Genomic DNA, 20,950 nt, shown 5'->3' with positions numbered 1-20,950 from the left:
TGAGGGATTAAAACTCTGCACAATATACAAAACCTATTGTGTCTTTTATCTCTGACTCATTCAATATTAATCAGTCTGCTGTGTTGTCACAAAATAAATAACAACAGGCAGACACACTTTTAAATTTGCATCTCTGTTGCAGAAAAAAACAACAGTAATGATTCATTTAATATACCACCGTTTTGGAGTTTAAATTAATAAATAAAAGTAGAAAGAGTGACATCACTCTTTAAAGCTTTCACTTTTTTCCCCAAGTTGTAGTTTCGAGTATGTGAGTCACAAAGTAGAGATTACAGGAAACAATGTACAGTAGCTATGGCTCAAATTACACATAATCTTATTGGTAAAGAATGCCTCAGTCACTTCAGTATCATGTTTTACCTCCATGTGTGTGTGTCTGTTCAGTATTTTACCAACATGACAAAACTGTGAGAGCAGGTTTCTTATGAAGTGTATATTGTAATGTATGCTAATGACACACTTAGCTAACCAGCCCTTAAAAGTACCACAGAATTGTAATAATGTGCAGTGAGTCATTCTGTCAGAGCAGCTTTCCTGTCGTACAAATGGGGGATGTTGCTTTGTTCTGCACATGCTAACACACCCTGAGTCAACCTGTTATCCTCTGCTAGGGTCACTGAAGTGTGCTTGGAGACGCTCCTCTGTGACCTCAAAACTAAAGGTCAGTGACACCAAGACCTCTAATTGAAGCTATTATTTTAGCTGTTTGAACACCTGGGAACATGCAGGACGCGATATCTGCTGATTCTATTATTAGCGGCAGAAACAGAGGTTTATCTAAGGATAGCAGTTCAATGACCACACCCCATAAATATAAGCTAAAGGGCGTTTTAGATGTTGTTTGATCTTATGACACAATATTCATATAAGATTAGGTCAACCTTACAAATGAACATTTGTTTTACAAGTTCTAAAGGAATACATACCTAGGACGTGTCATTACATCCAGGTGCATCTCAATAAATTAGAATATCATAGAAACGTTTATTTAGTCAGTAATTAAATTCAAAAAGTGGAAATAACACATTATATAGTTCCATTACACACAGAATGAAACATTTCATGTCTTCATTTATTTAATTTCCTCTAATTAGAATGATTATGGCTTACATTTCATCCAGCCCCAAAATGCAATGTCTCAAAAAAGTTTAATATTACACAAGGCCAATTTTAAAAAGTATGTTTAATATGGAAATGATGTCCATCTATATGCACTCAATACTTGGTTGGTGATATTTGACTTTAACTACTGGAAATGGACTTTTCCATGATATTCTAATGTATTAAGATGCACCTGTATTCCTCCAACATCATTAAGAATGCTACTGTCCTGATCTACAATATTCCTGTGTTGTGTTTGTTTCACTGCTCCAAAATAGCCAAAACATGTATTTGTGCAGGTTTAAGGTTAATTCACATATACATCAATTGATACATCAATGTTATCATTCATTTAGAGATGTTTCTGTGTCCATTTTATTACTATAATGCCAATATCCATGGCTCATCCTAACCACCAGACAAACACACACATTGAAACAGGGCTACACTTGCCAGGCAGCCTTCAAGTTGTGTGTTTGGTCAGTGTTAGTAGGAGAGACACACCTTGGACTAGCTCCTCCACTGTGGATCTGGTTACAGTCCTCACACACACACATTTACTTAAACACTTCCATGGGAACCCCTGCCAGCTCTGTCAAAATACAATGGCTGCTTGTCAGTGTCTAGTGTACTTACACACTGTAGCACACATGCACAAACAATGATAAAGAATGCATTGTGTTATATGTCCTAAATAATGAGCGACCCTACTTTTAAAAAATAAAATAAAAAAATAAAAACTCTCAATATCTTAGGACTTCACTCCTGTGATCTCTGACCTCAAGGTGAGCAACAGGGGCCTTACAGTCAAACAAACTGCACTTCAACTTGAGGGACCAGGTCTTTTGTTTGTTTACTCTGTTGAATTCTTGCTCGCTCCAGGGGAGCTGCTCTGTAGCTGAACCTGACCTCTGACCTTGCAGGAGGATGACAAACACAAATGCTTTACCATTAAACATCTTTCATATATTAAAAACATAACACACATTTTTAGTAAAATGATCAAAGATCTCTAGAGCTCATACCAAATAACACGCATAGTAAGATGCATTAAGTTAAAAAAAAACGTTTAAAGTTACGCATCTAGTAATTTAGAGTGCTTGATGCTAGTTAATGCTACACTTGATAATATAAAATTATAAACTATTGTTTGATACATTTTTTTAAAACCCAGATGATAATATATACTTTTCTATGCTTTTTTTTCTTCTTATCTTTTGTAAAAATAATGTACTTATATCTTTATACCTGTGGGGTGGACATCAAGGTGGTGCCAAGTTATAAGTATCTAGGTGTATACCTGGATAATAAGTTGGACTGGTCCCTAAACACAGACACTCTCTACAAAAAGGGGCATAGCCGCCTCTTTTTCTTCTTGAAGCTCAGATCTCTGGACATCTGTAGTAAGATGCTGCAGATGTTTTATCAGTCTGTGGTGGTAGTGTGTTGTTTTATGCTGCAGTCTGCTGGGGAGGCAGCATCAGACACAGAGATGCAAGGCGGTTGGACAGACTGGTCTAAAGAGCTGGTTCTGTGGTTGGAGCCAGGTTGGACACACTGGAGGAGGTGGTGGAGAGATGACCTGTCAACATGTTCCAGGCCATCCTGAAATACCCAGATCATCCGCAAAACGAAACCATTATAGACCCAAAAAACAGCAGTGGACGGCTCCTCTCTCTCCCTTACAGGACGGAGAGATACAAAAGATCCTTCTCTCCTACAGACATCAGGTTGTCTCATTCTAATAGAGATTCTACCAGACTAACTGAATTTACCCTCGGGGATAAATAAAGTAATTTTGATTTGATTTGATTTGATTGATTATAAATGAATTTGAATAATTTGTTCATTTTGTTGAATATGTGCACTGTATGTCATATTTTCTGGGATTTAAAAACGCAGTCACGTGTATCTACATCAAATGTATGCAGTTTTTCAATTCTTTCTTCCCATGAATCCTGAAATGGACCAAAAATCCGTAGCTTCCTGGATCATCTATCCAGCTCCAGTCTACAACTCTCATCTGGAAACTCCCACTATCCTGCTCGACCTGCTCTGGCTCCCCCTCTTCTTCTCCTTCCTCCTCCTCAGACACAATGGTCCTCCTGAGGCACAAAGAGAACTAGGTGAGAGCGTCTCAGTGTTTCCATTCATGTCTACAATATGGTTTTCTGTCTGCAGATGAATATCATTCCATTGCACACAAAACATTTTAATATTCAGTGATTTGAAGATGGATTGGCATTCAAATTACTGTAATGTCTTAGCCCTAATAAAACAGATTCTAACTATCAATGAAATAACAAGTGCTGCCTGCAAATATCAAGTTCCCTGAACAATCTTCTGACTTTTTGCAACATCTGTGCTCATACAGGCTGCTATCTCATGGAAACAATTACGTAATGTTCACAATAAAGAAGAATAACTTTGCAAATGAGAGCAAAGAACTAGTTATGAATTGCTTAGCTGATTAATCAGCCAATTGTTAATGTTTTCTATTTTTGTGTGTATGATTATTTTTATTGCACACTGTGTGGTATTTTAATGCGTGAGATGTTTTCGATTGTATACGGTGCAAATTAATTTCACTATTAAAACAATAAGCAATAAAGCATTTATTCAGTGAATCCAGTCAATTTCTATTGTCTATAAGACAAAAATAAATATTTTAAGACATTTTTCCACTGTTATCTTTAAAAGGGAAGAGGTAAAATTATTAATTGAAAAAAATATATTTTGGGGCGTTCCCGGTGGCACACCTGGTAGAGCGCATACCACGGAGGCCCAGTCCTCGTGAGCGGGCGGCCCGGGTTCGAGTCCGGCTCGGAGCCCTTTCCCGCATGTCTTCCCCTCTGTCTCCCCCTTTCACTCTAACATCTCTACTGTCAATAAAGCTATAAAATGCCCCAAAAAATCTTTAAGAAAAAATGATATTTTATTTATTGGTTTCATTTTTTCCCATCACGTTCAAGGATTTTAAAAAAAATTGTCACACATTGAGTTGATTGTTTTAGTAAATCAAGACTTTGCGATTAGCTGTGTAAACATAATAACCACAGAACTAAATTATCTTTAAGGTGTGATGTTTTTCAGACAAAGCTGATTTGTAGCAGACCAACAGAAAGAGAAAAAGTAATTTCTAATGTACAGCAGGTGGACAATGCTTAAATCAACACAAACAAATCTATTCCCCGGCTCTTTGTTAACATGATGTTTCTATGTGATTAAAGCAACAACAGTGAAGTGACAAGTTTCTCCCCCTTTGTTCATCCCTGTCTTTAGATATTCTATTACTATTTCCCTGATGCCAACCCAGTTTTTTTTTTGTCCAACACCAAACAACGCTCGCTGGTCACCACAGGCACTGTCACCATGGCAACAGCACTGGAATGTGGAAATACCGGGTGTGCAATATAATTCACCAACAAACACTGCATTGAAGAAAGGCTCAGTGTTTGTTTTTGTGCACTCTTAGGAAGATGGTGTGAGTTGTGGACATGACATATGGAGATCTTTTCAGGGGCAAAAAGATGTATTAGTCACTCCACCATCAGAGGATAAGTTTTGGGTTAAATGGGAGTTAGTGTTGAGTTTAAGTTATGCTGTGTTGAACTATTTCCTTAGGTGTCAGTCAGAGTGTGTTGGGTGGATTTGTAGAGAGCTTAAAGCTACATTTTTTCGCCATTTTTATATTGAGAAGACCAGTGACCAGTGTAAATAATAGGGTAAAGTCAGATCATTTGGGACACTTTTTGCTAATTACCAAGTCTAAGAGAGATAATGTATGTGTTGCGTTTACAAAATATGGATCTCTGCTATAGTTCCATAAAAATAATAAATTGCGAGGTAAAAATACTTTAGAAACTTTGGACCTTTAAACTCATTAAGAACCCCTGCACTTTAAAAAAAATGACAAGAAAATATGTTTCTTAATTTAAGAACAATTGTCATGTATGTTTGTTATTTAAATGGTTTAATGAATTTATCTATCCAGTCAACAATTCATTAAATCAGTAATAAAACCTAATTAAATGTATGATATGCACAAGAGCTTGCATGTGTGAAACACTGTTGCTATTTTTGTACTATTGTGGCTGACCCACTGCATCATCTTTAAATTACTTTTTAGTGACAAAATTACTAAAGAGTGGCACACAATAGAACATTTATGATTTTTCATCTGATATCCTTGAAACGTGTTGGTTTACCTAAATATGTCCCATTTACTTGAATGCATTCCATAGTCACTCAAACCAGTTTCTATAAGAAACTATTTTAGCTTCAGTACTCTTATTACCAAAAGGAGAAAATCGACATGTCACATGGCTCACAAGACACATTTTGGGACCAGCGTTTTAGTCAGTCCTAGTAATCTCAGACAAATCAGACAAAAATGATTCTTTCATGTAAAGGGCATTGGTAGCAACAATGCAATAGCATGTGTTGTGACTGGTAGCTAATGGTTAAAAAGCTCAACATATAAAACCTTACTTGTCCCATTTTGCATGATGACCTGACTTCACCCCACATCAGTTTAAATACATTTTCTTTTCTATTACAAAATCATAAAAACAGATTATTATTAGAATATCAAAGTCTGAGTCATGACCCAACAATTATGATGGATTAAGTAACCTGCATTCCTTTAAAGGTTTGGGCAGTTTTATCTCTAATGATTCATCCTAATAGTAAATGTTACTACTGATGGTTAATCTGAGCCTGTCTGCGCCCTGACTGATCCAATCCCTCACTGCTCTGGTTCTTTTATACTAGGCTATAAAAAGACGACAGCACACTAATTATTAACTCTGAACACTGCTCTTATACCATGTAACCCTACACTACACACAAACACACACACAACTGTTGAACTAATGGGTGGAGATGAATGGAGCATGGAGCTCGGTGACCAGTCAGATGACAGGGTTGAACAAAAAACAGCCATCGCATGAAAACAAGTCTGCAGCAAATGTATTGAAATCAAATGTTTATTAAAAAATACAACAAAAATTGGCGATAAATAATATCAATAATGCCACTATTAGCAACTTCTAATATTATAGTAATCTGTTTTTGACTCAACACAAAGTGTCCCTCCCTTATTACTGTAACCTGTTTTAGTGTTGACTTTAAGAGGAGCAGAATGAGCTCCATTATTTGATTAAAGAGGGATCTTTGATGATAGTCTTAGCATTGTACACATTTGCTTTTATTCCACATCTATTCATACAATTAACAGGCTCATTATCTATCATCAGCATCTCATTTAATCACAAGGTACACAAACATGTTTTTGGGTACGTTCTGTATGTTAGCATTGTGCTAGCATTTTGTCAATGCTGAGGCTACTTGATTTCCTGTGACAATGCAGAGAAGAGGCAATAAATCCCAGCAAAAGACCAGAACCAACATTGAATTGATTCCACTAACAAGTATTGTCTGTGAATTCAAAGCCTAGTTGATTCCTCGGGCACTGTAGTTTATTCTGAGTTGATCCCTCTCAGCAGTTGGTCCTGCTGCTGTGAACTGTTACAACTATGTATTAATCCACACCTAAAAATAGTCCCCGACAAATGCTCTTGACTCCAGTTTGGAAGTCGGAAAGTATCAAGACATTTATTTTAGTTTTTTTGTCTTTTAATGGGATTTATTAACAGTAACAAGAATGTGGAATATCACCATCATTTTACTTTAAGTTTCCACATTTAAAAATGTTCCAAAATGTCTTTATGGCACATTTCAGAGTTTTTTACATTTTAATTTACTCTGAAAATAATCATCCTCTAACTGTCCCTTCCCTCTAAGTGGTTTGATGTTACCGTGCCACTTGGAGGAGGTCAAAGGTCAACTCTGTTATATCAAAGGCGAGATGCTGATGCAGTGGGTCCACAAAGAGCTCTGGGCCAGATTGACCACTGGTGTACTGGTTGTGTTTGAGAGCATCCAGGGTGGTGTAGATTAATCTGGCCCGCTGCTCCTCTGAGGGCGGGTCAGCCCAGCGATGACAAGGCAGCGCGGGGGAGTGGAGGAGGAAATAGACGGATGACATGTAGACTTTGACAAACTCCTGTTTTAAATAGGACAGGTCTCTCTGTGAACACATAGGAAGGAAAGAACAGTCTGATGTCACAATATGCATTGACATTTTAACTCCTTGGCATAGACAAGTCACCAGGTTACTCATACTATCAGCACCCTCCACTGATCAGTACTGGTATTACATACACACACACACACACACACGCACACGCACACATGCGCACGCGTACGCACACACACACGCACACACACACGCACACACACACACACACACACACACACAGAAACACAAACACACCAACCTTCTGTCCTCTGCTCATGTTAGTCTCAGCATCCAGCCAGGCACTCTGAAAGAAAACACCAGGCACATTCATATTTAATTGTGCACAGATATTGGGTGATGCTGTTTTGTAAATCCAATCATTCAAAAGCAGTCATGTATTCAGGATTTTCTCGCTTATTAAACAGATGAGATGAGTCACGCTGCTTAAAGAGCTCTTAACCCTGGAATAATTTCATTACTGTCATTTTAAAATCCAGTCGCTGTTTCAAAGCTTCTTAATTATTTTAGGGATGAGTCTCTAGAGAAAACACATAACTATTTTTGGTATCAATATCATCATGTCATGAAAATGCTCACAGAGAATTATAAATTGCAGGATTATGATTTGGTTGTTAGGGGTAAGTTTGACCATGGACTCCCAACTGACCCTGAGAGCATCCAGCAGGTCTGGTTGGTCCAACAGCACAGGAAAGGTAGAAAGTACAGGACTGCATATAAGATCTGAAACAGAGACAATATACAGTTATTTCTAAGAACCATGAATATCTTCAATTTAGATGAGAGGCATTGAAGGTGTCTATTACCAGCATTCTGCATGGTAGGCCTGTCCATCAGGAGTGTATCTGCTAGCAGCTGCCTGTGCAGAGCCAGCAAGTGGACACAGCTCAGACAGTGCAGCAGAGTGTCTGGAAGAAGACTACAGGGAAAAAACAAACTTTTTCATGAATAGTATAGTGTAGTATTTGCATGCAAATATATAGCTCAGATGCTTTATTGTTACTGAATTGGATCACATAATTCCATCTCTGTGGTAAGTTTTTCTTGCTGACCCTCCCACCTGAGCTGCGTTCTGGTCCGGCTGTTAGCTGATTTCACTTTCACAATCAGTTTTGGCTGCCGTCTGGCCTGAAGCATCTGCTGGAAAACACCAGCTGGAGCTGAGAGGGGAACAGAGAAAACATACTGATGATGCTGATTAAATCAAAGTTTTAATGTACTGAGCAAGTTTCAAATCTGGTCATCTGATGTGCTCATCATTAAGGCACTTTGTCATGCATATGACACGGGTGTCGAAGCTCTGCTGTGTCTTCTTACATCCTCTGGAGACTAATGAATCCACCATGACATCCTTCTCATAAGGAGTTCCTCCGTTCACTTGCAGCTCATAGGTCCTACACACAGATAGATTAGATTTTAGGATTTTAGAAGTATTAAGTACACATCACACATTCAGTCGGTGGGTGTCGTGGGTTTCATTTTCACAAGCAATCCATTCATTCCTTCAAATCAAGCATGTATATAGAAAAAAGGGTGACTGTGGGAATAAAAATGTGTCCTTTACATGCATTAATGAGTTGATCTAACCCAAAGTGTATTGTGGTCTTTCTTTACAGAATATGACTGTTTTTGTTTGTATGTTATGTACATATTGTGAGTGTACATATGACCAGTTACATAAGTGCACATGCATAAAATAGTATTTTTGCAGGGCTCCAAACTGTGACCAAATGCTTGCGTTTTGCGACCAGTTTTTGAGACAGTGCGAGTAATTTTTTACAACTGGAGGCACTAGCGCCACCAGGAAATTTGAGTTTTTCCATAATATCTTAATATTATATTATATTATATTATATCTCATCTTATATCATTTTTATTTTGTTGAAAAACAAGGAGGAAAGAGTGTGTGTGTGTGTGTGTGTGTGTGTGTGTGTGTGTGTGTGTGTCTATGAGTGGATGGTCCGGGAGTGACGTTATAAACAGCACGGAACGCATCATCTACATTCGTCCCCTTATCTGTCTCGCTGACAAGCATGCTGTCTTTGGATCTTTAAGTAACAGCTCTTCTTTGTCAATGGAAAAAATACAATTTACTATTAAAAAAAAACAAAAAAAAACGCATCACCCCTACTCACAGCCTTTTGCCGGCAAGAAGCAACGATTCAGTCTGCAGATGAGGCAGAAATAATAGAAAAAATGTATACTGCATAGTTTATTGCTAGGGAAGAATTTCCTTTCAGAATATTTAAGTGGCATATTGAACTCTTAAGGATGTAAAATGTAATTTTTTCATTTTTATTCATTTGTGACCTTAAAATAAATTAAATATTTGTAATTTTCTTCAAGTAGTTGTTTATTCCATTTATTAGTAGGCCTTATATAAAATGGGGTAAATGTGAGTATGTGATGTAGTAAAATTAGTTAGTCTGGAGCCCTGCTATATAAATATATAATATATCATTTTATATTGAATAAGGTAATGAATAATGTAGAATAATGTAGTTTATTAATTTCCACTTTAATATATTGTCTGTAAGTGGCCCCAGGGTGGAGGAGGGTTTAAACACAGCAGATTGACTAAACATCAGTAAACTGTGAGAGATCTGAACGTCTCAACAGTAAAATACATAGAAAACAATGCAGATTTTCACAGTGTTAAAATCTCACCAAATTACACATCTGCAAAGCTCAAACACTTCAAAGCTGCTAGTTTATGTAGGACGATTTAAGGTGTACCTCTAAATTTTTTGCTTGTGCCCCTAAAAATTTCAAGTTAGGAGCTTCTAGTAAAATGAGTTAGTCTGGAGCCCTGATTTGTCAATTTTTGTGCATTTAATACTGTGTGCACTATATGTACTGATATATTTGTATGTGTGTGTTCTTGTGTACCTGTTTGGGATTGGATTTCCAGCATCATCGGTCAGTTTGAGGAAAGCCCAGCCGCAGCTCAGGTCCCCTCTCTCACCTGTAGACTAAAACACACAGAATGTTGGACATAGCTGCTCCCCAAACATTCTCTGTTTTATCAGTAACTGGTACAAAGCTGGTACAAAGGAGAAATTTCCATTCTCTTGATGACATGTGTCATATCTGTGCTGACTTAATCACATCACTAGTGTGTCTGTATGCAAGTGTTAGTACTCACATTGCGTATGAAGGTGACTCCCAGTTCGAAGAGGATACCGAGGTCAGGAGATGCAGAGTTGCATCGTAGGAAACAGTCTCCATCCAGGAGGGCGGGGAGGATACCTGCCATCTGGAGAAAACAGATTTATAAATGTATACTCAGCCCTAAGCATGAGATTAATATGTTTAATTTTAGCATTATACCTCAGTTACAACCACCAGAGTGCAAGAAGTAGTTTGAGTAAAGTTCACATCACTTGATCAGACAACAGAGGAAACTTCAACAGTTTAATTCAATAACTTATAATGCTGTCAACACACCCTTGGAGAGAAGCTCCAGGTCTTGGGGCTCTTGGAGTTGTACGTTGCCCTCACTGTGTGGATGTTACTCAACACCTGAAACACAAGTACAGCTCATCTCATGTCTGGGATAAAATAACGGAGTGAAAAGTAGGAACGTCTAGTCTGAATAATAATGCGTGATCATTCCCCTGAGTTGTGCAATTAATGAATAAGAGTTGTCTGTAATATGGCCTGTGAGAGGTGAATAAGCTTACAACACAAAAATGAACTCATCTATGATTCTTCCTAACAAATTATGGAGATGAATGTACAAAATCCATCCACAGTTAGAATCCATATATAGTTGCATACTAATTTTAGCAAATAGTTAATAGTTAATAAACCCACAATATTTATTTATGAATTGCAGAGACTTTGGCAGGGTAAGGAAGTACATTATTTCAAAAAGTATATACCACATTATTTTCCCACCTGAGTTCCATCAAAGGCACAGAGGCGGATGTGTCTGCTGAGGACCTGAACTCCAACCCCAGGAGTGGGAATCATCCTGCAGCTCCACAAAGTGAAACAAACACAAGTCCTGACCGGCCGAGCACGTACCTATGAGACAGAAGGGGAGATTGAGGAGTTGACAGAAATATGAAGTGTTTTTGTCAAGACGCTTGCTCATGACTGGATGCTTGCAGTGTGAGAAATCTGAAAACAGTGTCTTTATTCAACTCAGATACACAAAATAATGCACACACGCAGAGAGAAAGGGAGGGAGTGTCTCACCCTGCCAGTGTCCGGGTCCAGGAAGAGGTCACTGAAGGAGAGCTGTGACTGGCTGAGCTCAGGCTGAATATAGTGACTTCCTCTGTATGTTATACCTAGAAAAAGACACAACAACAACAGTTATTACTTGTCCTTTTGCTCATAAAATGTTGATTAGTCAAAGAAGTACTAGTACTAATAGTGACTGGCATCACTGGTAGTTGTAGCACTAGTGGTGGTATAATTTGTGAAGAAACCTAAACCTGTTAGTGCTTCTAAAACTAGAAAACCTCTGAATCATTGGTATTCCTTACAAAGTCTGAATTGAATAGTGTGTGTGTGCTTATTAGATTGTATAAAGACCTTCATCCACCAGCAGTTTATTGAGAGATGACGGTCTGAATCCTGAAGGTATGGCCCCCATGGCAGAGAGCACATCTGTTGCATCAATCTGTCACACACACACACACACACACACACACAAATAGTGAAAAGCATTATATATTGTATACACAATTCACATATTGTTTATGAAATACTTGTTGAAAGGAAGATCGGTTGTAGGTATTTACCTCAGTCAAAGCCTTTCTGACGGTATTCCAGTTGGAATGTGGAGAACCGCTGTTAAAGAACAAAATAATTCAAACTGAATTGATTGATAATAAATGAGTGTTAGCAGCTGTCACTGAAGCAGCTAGAACCACTGACATGGTTACTTCTGACCACAACACTCAAAATCAATCTTTTCTAAAAGTAGGTTAAAGTGTAGAACCTCCGCCTCTCTTGGTCATCAGTCAGCTCTTCACCATCTTGCTCTTCCTCCTCTGACTCCTCCTCATTGTCATCATCATCAGCATTGTCATCATCCTTTTCATCATCATCATCATCATCATCATCTTCATCATCAACACCAGAACCCATCTAAAAAGTGAGTGGTTTACAGTTATACCCGACAGCTTTTATTTTTTTTATTTTTTTATTTAAATTAACAGTGCAGGAAGGTTTAATGTGATGCAGGTGTTTAGCAGCTTGTCTACCTTCAGATAGGTTTTTGGAACCACTCCTTTGTTGCCTTTAGTGTCCTGAGCCAGCCACCATCCATCTGCTGTCTTTTTGATAATCCTCAAAACCTGCCCCCTCTGAAAACAGCAGAGAAACAAATCATGTAACTTCACATTGTGCATTACTAACAAATAGACTTTCTCTACTTAAAGTGAAAGAAGTGTGTAGTTGTTGCTTCTAAGGAATACTTGATTTCATACTGTTACCATATCAGCCTTACTTTGGCTTTAATTGTGACTTCAGGGCTGTGCACATTTGAGGGGCAAGAGCACCCTCTTCTGTTCATAAATGTAATAAAAATGCAACAGGGAAAACTAAATCAGGCTTCTCTTCTTGTAAGCATTGTCTTTTTAAGTCTTCTTAATACTCGTGATTTTAAGTATTTGGTAATAGCAGAGAACAAGGAAAAGGGCCTCAGTTCTAAATCTTTAGATTTCCTCTTCACCTTCAGTAGTCAGGGTTAGAGTATTCAAGAGGTTACATAAAGACCCTGGGCCTGTGTTTGAAAGGAGGGTTGAAACTCTACTTCACCTGGAAGAGTCATTTGTCACCAAAATGTCACTCTATGAGCTATGAGAAAGCTGGTAGGAGAGAGTGGTAGAGGAGCTAGTTGGAACAAAACAGACGGAGTGCTTAGGCTGTAGATTAACTCTAGCTACAGACCTCTCCTTTCTGTACTTCATCTGTTTCTGAAACAGGAAGTACTTCACCTGAACGGATAGATCTCCCTCCTGTTCTCCTTTGAAATCACTGAGTGCTGTGTAGATGTGAGGGTCTGACTGAGAGGGCAGTTTCACTGCTTGCTTTTCATCTTCATCGTCGCCATCGGCATCATCATCACTACTGTCTTCGTCATCATCCTCTTCATCACTATCTTCCTTTGAAACCCCACTGTGGATCAAAACACGGCATGTTACCGAGATACTTTGAGATGTTAAACTAATGTTTTGAATTTTCTTATCAAACCTTAATAAGCACTGAGCTTCAAATTTTAAAATGCACTGGATGAGACTAATGTAAATTGATTCTTTGGAAATTATGTTTCTCTGCACTACAAAGAAGCACTGTATATACATAATAAAGCAATTTTCTTTGCAGTCACTGACCCTGCAGCAGTACTGGGTCCTGGTGGTGAAAGCTCCAGAGAGAGGGTGTTTACACGCTCTAAGATGTTCTGCAGTCGTCTCTCCTCCTCCTGTTTCCTCTGATCATAGTTCCCCACTGGAGCCAGCTCATCCGCCTAGAAAAGGAACAGAGCTAGACTTCATTCTCTGGTCAATAGGCAATAACCACTACAGTGTTTCCCACAGACCAGGTAGCAATGTGTGGTGCTCCACTGACACCGGCGGGTGAATCGAGTGTCACAGTGTGGTGCAGTCGGTCATTGGGTGGATGCAGCGGGCGGTGTTCAACACTTTCTGAAGCTGCCACATGAAAAAACCTGTTTCTATTGTTCTTCAGAGTCACCTGCTGAGACACTATAAAGCTACAGCATTTCAGCTCAATCTTACTTCTTTAAAAGTAAGTTATTTAAGAGAAGACAACTAAAAACATGTTTACCAGAACCCTGCCTGGTTTCATTCCTCACCCCAACTAGTTCAATCTTTAGATTCTGTGACAGGAATGATTTGCACAAAACAACTTCAATTGGAGGTTTTTATTTCAAATATTTAACGTAAGACCTACCTCAACCAATAACCTGTTCTAACTGTTTTGGTAAAATAATGTAAAAAATAAAATTTATTAACACAAATAAAATAAAGAAAATACAGAAACTACCTAAGGAACAAAGCCTGATTCAGATTATTTATTATTATTATACTGTAGCCTATTTGGTGCTCAGCTTCATGTCCTATCAGAACACCTCATTTTTCTTGGCTTCCTGAAAAACAACTCAAGTGCTCTTTATAAGGGACCTCCTTGGGTTCAGGCCCATTTATGGATAGTCTTGCTTGAGAAACAGCAAAAAAACAGCCACAGACAAATCGGAATTAAAATAGGCTACTTTCCCCACTCGTTTTTTTTTATTTTTTATTTAAAGTCTAAACTTCTCTGTTTCCACCTCACCTGTTGTTTCAGCAGCTGCCTGTCTTACAGGAGCATTTTGTCTGCTGTCCTCCTCTATTTCTCCCTGAGCACCACTGTTTGATGCCTATAGAACATTCAGATAAATTAACGTTTACGAGCCATTTGACTGTTCAACTTTGTTTCAGACTGATACCTCCTCATGCTGCAACAATAATAATATTCATAATAACTTAAAAAATGTGGTCTTTTCTTTTTGATTTGACTGTGGGCATAGTAGTCTACTCTACCCCCTCAAATATTAGGGCTGTAAAGTCCTAAATTCTTTAAGTATATCACTTTATTATCATTTTAAACCCTTTTAGGCGAGAAAGTAGCCGTTTAGATCCCCAGTGCGTCGTTAATTTGTCTAAATACCAGCTGTTTACAGTTTTGTTCGGACGAATTCGGCGCTACTCAAGCTAGCCGTCGTGAGCAACGCACTTCCGGTTACATTCACAAAAATAAAACGCCCGTTGCCCTTTATAACGTTAGAATTTGTGCTTTTACTTTGAAAACAAGAAGCGAACCTACCCTCGATGTAGCTAGCTTGAAGCAGCCGCTTTGACTGCTCTCGTCCCGTTAACGGCATTTAAGGAAACCATTAAATATGCTTTAACAGCTCTGAGACCGGCCCGGTTCATTGTAAAACATTTATTTATTGGTGTGAATGTGGTGTTTTCTGTGTGTTGGCTAACGTTACGGACGTTACAGTTTTCTTAATCCCCTAGAGAGGAAAAAAAACAGAATCATTTTGTGGCGGTCGGTCTCTATTCTGTGCCACAGAATGGTCTATGTGTGGGAAACACTGCACTAGAAATGTACATAGAAAATATTTGTTACTGATGTATTAATGTCCTTAATCTCTCTTTGTTATATTCCTGCCATTGAATGGATCACCTAGCAGCCAATAATAAAACAAAACCATCAATATGGCTTTCAATAAGTAATTCGGGAGCATGCCATACTAACCTTGGTCAGTTTATTCAGTGCCCTTAGTGTCTTCTCTGCTGACATCTGTAGTTCTTGACATCTGTTTGGAATTGGAAATTTAGACAAATCATCCACAAAGCATGACTTAGAAAAAGACAATTAAAATCAGGTAATCACTAATGGGATTGGGAAAGAGGAGTATGAACAAAAGCAAAGTAAAACAGTCTCCCCTCAATAGTTTCAGGACTATTGTAAATTGAGGATCCTAGTCTTGACCGGAGTTACAGTAGACTAGTTTATGAAGCACTACTGCGAATCTGTCAGAACTGTTTACCTCCGAAATGCCTCTTCAGTGGATCCACCATGACTCTGCACATCCTTCACCAGACTGTCAACCTAGATTACAAAACCAGTGAGATTATGTGACTGTGAATAAAGGAGTACAACAAAAAAATAAACTTTTAAACATTAAGAACGACCAACTGTGATTTATCTTTGGCTATTTATGGTCATGTAAGCAATCACGACGATATCTGTTATGTTCTTTTTGTTTATAATACAATTGGCCTAGACCAGGGATGGGCAACTGGAGGCCCGGGGGCCGCAGAAGGCTCGCACCCTCACTTGAAGTGACCATGAAATCTTAAAAGTGCATTAATGTTGGTCTGCTGTTCTTGTACATAAAAAAAGTAATCACAGTAAGTGGTTATTTTGTATTTGCTTCAAACCTTTTGTATTAATATTTATACTGTTTTTGCAAACTGCAAATTGTGTGGTTCTTAAGATAAAACAAACTTAAATTTAGAAGTGTTAGATAATTTATCTTGTTTTAAGACTTAATTGCTTATTTTAAGTGTTCAATATGCTTATTTCTAGATTAATAATCTTAATTTAAGAAATCTTGTCAAGTGAAATTATCTGTCCATGCAGCAAGATAATTTCCCTCAGATTTAATGTTTTTATCTCGTTTATAGACACACCTTTTTTGCAGTGTACATGCATTTGAACATGAAATATGTTAAGTTACTGCACTGTTAACATATTTAAAATTGCAGTTTCATCATATCTGGTTAAGTGCACGGTCCTATATCTGGCCCTGTGGTACTGTCGATGAAAAATTGTGGCCCCCTCCAGCATTTAAGTTGCCCATCCCTGGCCTAGGCGTATCTTCAGCATACGGAGCAATTTACCGGTAAGATATTTCTATTTGGAAAGCGGACGGTTAATGCTAACACCCTCCCTGTTCAGAAACATTAGTCTAACTTTGCTTTATGTCTGACATTCAGTTTGACTGTTGTTTAAACATCAGCGCAAGAAACATACAAGAAGGCACCATTCTGTAACAAACCTGTTTTTTTATTTCGTCCACTTCTCTCTGGACAAGCTGCAAAGGTCCTTTTCTTTTGAGTGGCATTTATACGCTGTTTTTGGGGACATATTCCATCCGTTAGCTGTTAGCCTAGCTATAGCTAGCTGACGCTAACCTTCCACTTGTCGCTAGGCAACGGTGTTCCGCTTCAGGCTTGAGATTAACTAAACTTCATTGATCGACTAAAATAATCTATTTGCTATGTATGTATTGTCTGTCGAATAATGATAGAAAGCTATATGTAGTTTGTGTTTTGATATATTTCTTAAATTTGGTTGGCATAACATCAATCTTCAAACAATCTAACATGTTTGTTTCCTGTCTGTATGGACGGTTGGGGCCACCTGCTGGACTGGAGGATGGCCTCTGGAGGGGGAAAAATCTGTCAGATTTATTTTTGAATAAATAACACACTCAATATTTTTCACGATACCTGTCCACAGACGTTTTTCTCCCTCGTATAATTTATTATATTATTTTATGTATTTATCTCTGCATTTGTAGAGTTGTGTAAGTGTCCTTTTAAAGACCTACAGGGGGCGTAGTTTTCTTGACCTGAAACATGCTGCCTTCAGGTCCTCCTCGTTAGCTTCCACTGTTTTTATTTACTAAAACGGCCAAAATTATTACTTTAAAGCACATTTTATGCAATGCTATAGATAAATACATTAAGTGGTATAAAAGGTGCTTACACTTATTAAAGTCAGTCGTCAGGATAGTAATTTGCTATTATTATTATTTTTAATTCAAAATCACGACGTTTCGGGAGGATTTGAAGGCAGCAAACATTACTACTTCCCATTCACCTCCAGTGTTATGCCACTTACCTGTCATGGCTTCCCCCGTGGCGCTCATTCAAGGAGCCAGCAGAGGACTGGGGCTTGAATTCTGCAAACATATCTTGAAAAACAAAACCCCCGCTGCCGTTATAGCGACATGTCGCAATCCAGACGGAGCAGCTGAGCTGCAGGGCCTGGCCGGCCAACACTCTGGCAGACTGACCGTCCTAAAGTTGGACGTGAACCAGGAGGAGGACATCCGCGGAGCTGCAGACCGGGTCAAGGAGAGCTTCGGTCGGTTGGATCTGATTGTCAACTGCTCGGCAATGCTTCATCCCTCCGGGAAAGGAGAGACCAGCCTGAGAGATATTTCTGCTCAGGTAAAGCAGTGTTTTGACACTATGAAAAGCAGAATAAAACTAAGGAGTGATTATATCAGATGGGATGTCTCCTAAATGTATTATAAGTAGGCTACAGTTAGTTTAGTGAGTCAGGTTAACTATCATACACTACAGGAGACAGCAGGGGGGCAGTGTCGGTCAAAAATTAATTCAATTAACTTAGAGTAATTATTAAAGTACATTTTGCACACTTTTTACACAAATTCAACAGCTGCGTACGTTTTGTGTAATGTGTCTTTAATAGAAAATTACGTTAAATTACAATATTTTTCTACTGAAAAAAATTTCTGATTTCCCTGCATTGCGTTGAATTAGGCAAATCTTTTGCTCTACTTGTTCTTCCTGACACTCACTGCACTCATTATATCCTGTATCCTGTGCCTCAGCAGTGTCTATCCAAGGAACTACCAGTCACCCACCCATTCATTTAGCTCCACCAAATACTCACCCGTTTTTAATTGCTTAAACCATTGAGAAAACTTTGTATCGACTGACTGACTTATTTTCCCTTTTTTAGGGCATCATTTCCACCTTGACGACCAACACAGTGGGTCCCCTGGTCATGGCCAAGTATTTTTCCCCCCTCCTTCAGAAGGGTGGAGGTAGTTTCGGTCAACAGCCTGTAGAGAAAGCCAAGCAGCACAGCGGCATCATCGTCAACATCACGGCCAAAGTGGGATCCATTGGCGACAATGGTAGGTATTGTTTCACTGGTGATTACTCTGTGAAAATGTATGCATGCAAATAGAGAATTGTATGATTCATTTGTGTACTTCTATGTTTTCCTCTCTCCATCAACCCCCTCCTCTCAGGTCTTGGTGGTTGGTACAGCTACAGAATGTCTAAAGCAGCTCTCAACATGGCTACTAGGAATTTATCTATAGAGCTGGGACGCAGTCGACCCAAGGTTGGTTTGAGTGTTCTCATTGTTGCTTTAACATGTCAATTTTATAGAGAGTTGATGGACTTGTCTTTCCCAGGTGGTGTGTGTGTCCTTACATCCAGGAACAGTCAACACAGACCTCTCCCGGCCATATCACAAGAACGTGCCAAAAGACAAGTTGTTCAGCGCAGAACACTCTGTGAACTGTCTGATGAGCATCATAACAGCACTGAACATCGAGAAGACTGGCAAGGCGTATAGCTGGGATGGTGCTGAACTTCCCTGGTAGAATCAATAAATGGAAAAAGAGAGATTAATTTACTCACCTCTTTTCTTGATTCAAAATCTCACAGCACTGTCTAGACCATGCAATAAGATGTGCTTTACAATGGAATGAGGTTTCTGATGGAGACATGGTTTGAACAATCAAAGGCAAACCTCTTCCACTACAACACAACCAGGTCTGGTGCCAAAACTACCTCTAATACTTATTGTTAAAACTGCTATCACAGTAAGGCCTTATGTGGATTTGATGTAAGTGTAACGATATGTTCTAACGATCTAATGTAGCACATACAGTCATGGAAAACATTATTAGACCTCCTTTGTTTTCTTCAGTTTCTTGTTCATTTTAATGCCTGGTACAATTAAATGTACATTTGTTTGGACAAATAGCTAATAACCAAAATCATTATCAAGAAAACCATGGAGAATGGTTAGATATCAGTTTTTAAATTAAACTTATGAGCTAGTTGTTATCATTATTATTTGTCCAAACAGATGTACCTTTAGTTGTACCAGGCATTAAAATGAACAAGAAACTGAAGAAAACAAGGGTGGTCTAATCATTTTTTCAATGTAGTTCCCCCTGATCTCAGTGTCTTTGATAAACTAAGTTAACCATCTCTGGCTGTAGCTTCTTAACAGACAAAGTGGCTTTGGTCTTCTTGTCCGACTCTCTGCCCGAAAGCCAATCTAATTTCCAGAAATGTCCCAGTATACCTTAAAGTATAATGCCTAAAAGCAATTTTACATATTTCTTGCTGTTTTCCATGCCTTGTTGAATAAAATCAATGTAAAATCATCACATTGTGGACTAATTGAAAGAAACTAAGTAACACAAAAGGTTATAATATAATAATAATAAGGATTAAACCATATTTTATTTGGTATAACTAAAATGCTGATTGCAAAGTATTGTATTTTCATCACACTTGCAAGTTGTGTTTGATAACAGGATAAATACATTTAACTAATGTTGGAAATAGGAACTTTTATTAAATAAAATTGCTTCCATTTTCATTTCATTTCTGAATTTGCTTAAATATATATTATATGTATATTTTTTCCAGCTTTCAGGAGCATACATTCACATGCTTTATTTACAGAAGAAGAGTAGAGATTTAAGGCACAGTGGGCTTTGACTAATTGGCTGATTAATGACTGAACTCAATCCTGTTAAGGGATTTTTATTCAAAGCTGACCTGATTCTTACAAGTCGCGGTTACTTGGTTAATTTTAAAAGTTTTTTTTATTGCACACTTATTAAAGGGTAACATTCCTCACATTTCTGTCTTAGTAGTGATCAGAAATTTAACTTTAACCAGAAGATGGCAGCATTTCATGACTCCATTAGACCTCTGTGGTATCCATAATCTTCATATGACTTTGTGACATTTTTACCAGCCACAGCAACAAGGCTGGTATTGTTTTCATCTTGTAAGTGTGGGGAACTACTCAAGAAGGGGATTTGAATACTTTGTTAGTTGTTTATATATCTGTCAATGGATAGATTTTGTCACCGTGAGAAAATCACAACAACAACTGCAGTCACAAAACTTTACCGGTGTGTTTGATACGTTGTTCATAATTCCTTAGTGATTGAGATGATCTGCATTACTCCACTTGTCACTTTGAATGTAATGGGGACCATGTTGCATTAATTTAATGATTGTGGTGCATTTTTACTGTGGTTATATTTTTTTGCTTTTTTAAAAGTGTAATCAGAGTTTTCACATTTAAAATAAATTCTGCTGCTTCTTCCAACTAATGAAC

The 20,950-nt window shown here is 38.2% G+C and overlaps 2 protein-coding genes across 3 annotated transcripts; one reads left to right on the top strand and one right to left on the bottom strand.

The window, feature by feature from the left end:
- Positions 1-6,313: 6,313 nt before the first annotated feature.
- Positions 6,314-17,094, bottom strand: nphp1 (nephronophthisis 1). 2 transcript variants are annotated; one of them, XM_059359736.1, is made up of 20 exons: positions 16,812-17,094; positions 15,798-15,859; positions 15,503-15,563; positions 13,573-13,706; positions 13,177-13,357; positions 12,442-12,543; positions 12,177-12,325; positions 11,977-12,025; positions 11,768-11,855; positions 11,426-11,520; positions 11,123-11,251; positions 10,670-10,744; positions 10,368-10,478; positions 10,112-10,194; positions 8,540-8,616; positions 8,283-8,382; positions 8,029-8,141; positions 7,872-7,945; positions 7,464-7,508; positions 6,314-7,213 (listed from the first exon to the last, which is right to left on the bottom strand). In XM_059359736.1, the coding sequence occupies exons 1-20, from the start codon at positions 16,875-16,877 to the stop codon at positions 6,938-6,940; spliced, it is 2,070 nt and encodes a 689-aa protein (XP_059215719.1). In that variant the 5' UTR covers positions 16,878-17,094; the 3' UTR covers positions 6,314-6,937. The 2 variants fall into 2 exon arrangements, with proteins under 2 accessions (XP_059215719.1, XP_059215720.1); XM_059359737.1 differs by lacking the exon at positions 7,464-7,508.
- Positions 17,081-20,894, top strand: zgc:65997 (uncharacterized protein LOC794398 homolog). Its single transcript, XM_059359738.1, has 4 exons — positions 17,081-17,991; positions 18,530-18,707; positions 18,825-18,919; positions 18,993-20,894. Exons 1-4 carry the CDS (start codon positions 17,665-17,667, stop codon positions 19,182-19,184), a joined length of 792 nt encoding a protein of 263 aa, XP_059215721.1. The 5' UTR covers positions 17,081-17,664; the 3' UTR covers positions 19,185-20,894.
- Positions 20,895-20,950: the final 56 nt, after the last annotated feature.

The sequence above is a fragment of the Centropristis striata genome, chromosome 20, assembly GCF_030273125.1.
Source record: "Centropristis striata isolate RG_2023a ecotype Rhode Island chromosome 20, C.striata_1.0, whole genome shotgun sequence".
NCBI classification, from domain to species: domain Eukaryota; kingdom Metazoa; phylum Chordata; class Actinopteri; order Perciformes; family Serranidae; genus Centropristis; species Centropristis striata.
The sequence above is the reverse complement of the archived record's forward strand: the minus strand, read 5'-3'. Positions and strand labels throughout refer to the sequence as shown.

Excerpts from the sequence above, each read along its gene's own strand:
- nphp1 (XM_059359736.1), bottom strand. The coding sequence starts at position 16,877 with ATGCCACTCAAAAGAAAAGGACCTTTGCAGCTTGTCCAGAGAGAAGTG. Across the intron at positions 15,860-16,811 it reads TGGACGAAATAAAAAAACAG|GTTGACAGTCTGGTGAAGGA; the intron begins GTTTGTTACAGA and ends TTTGTAATCTAG. Across the intron at positions 11,252-11,425 it reads TGGACCCGGACACTGGCAGG|GTACGTGCTCGGCCGGTCAG; the intron begins GTGAGACACTCC and ends TCTGTCTCATAG.
- zgc:65997 (XM_059359738.1), top strand. The coding sequence starts at position 17,665 with ATGGCTTCCCCCGTGGCGCTCATTCAAGGAGCCAGCAGAGGACTGGGG. Across the intron at positions 17,992-18,529 it reads TGAGAGATATTTCTGCTCAG|GGCATCATTTCCACCTTGAC; the intron begins GTAAAGCAGTGT and ends TCCCTTTTTTAG. Across the intron at positions 18,920-18,992 it reads TGGGACGCAGTCGACCCAAG|GTGGTGTGTGTGTCCTTACA; the intron begins GTTGGTTTGAGT and ends TGTCTTTCCCAG.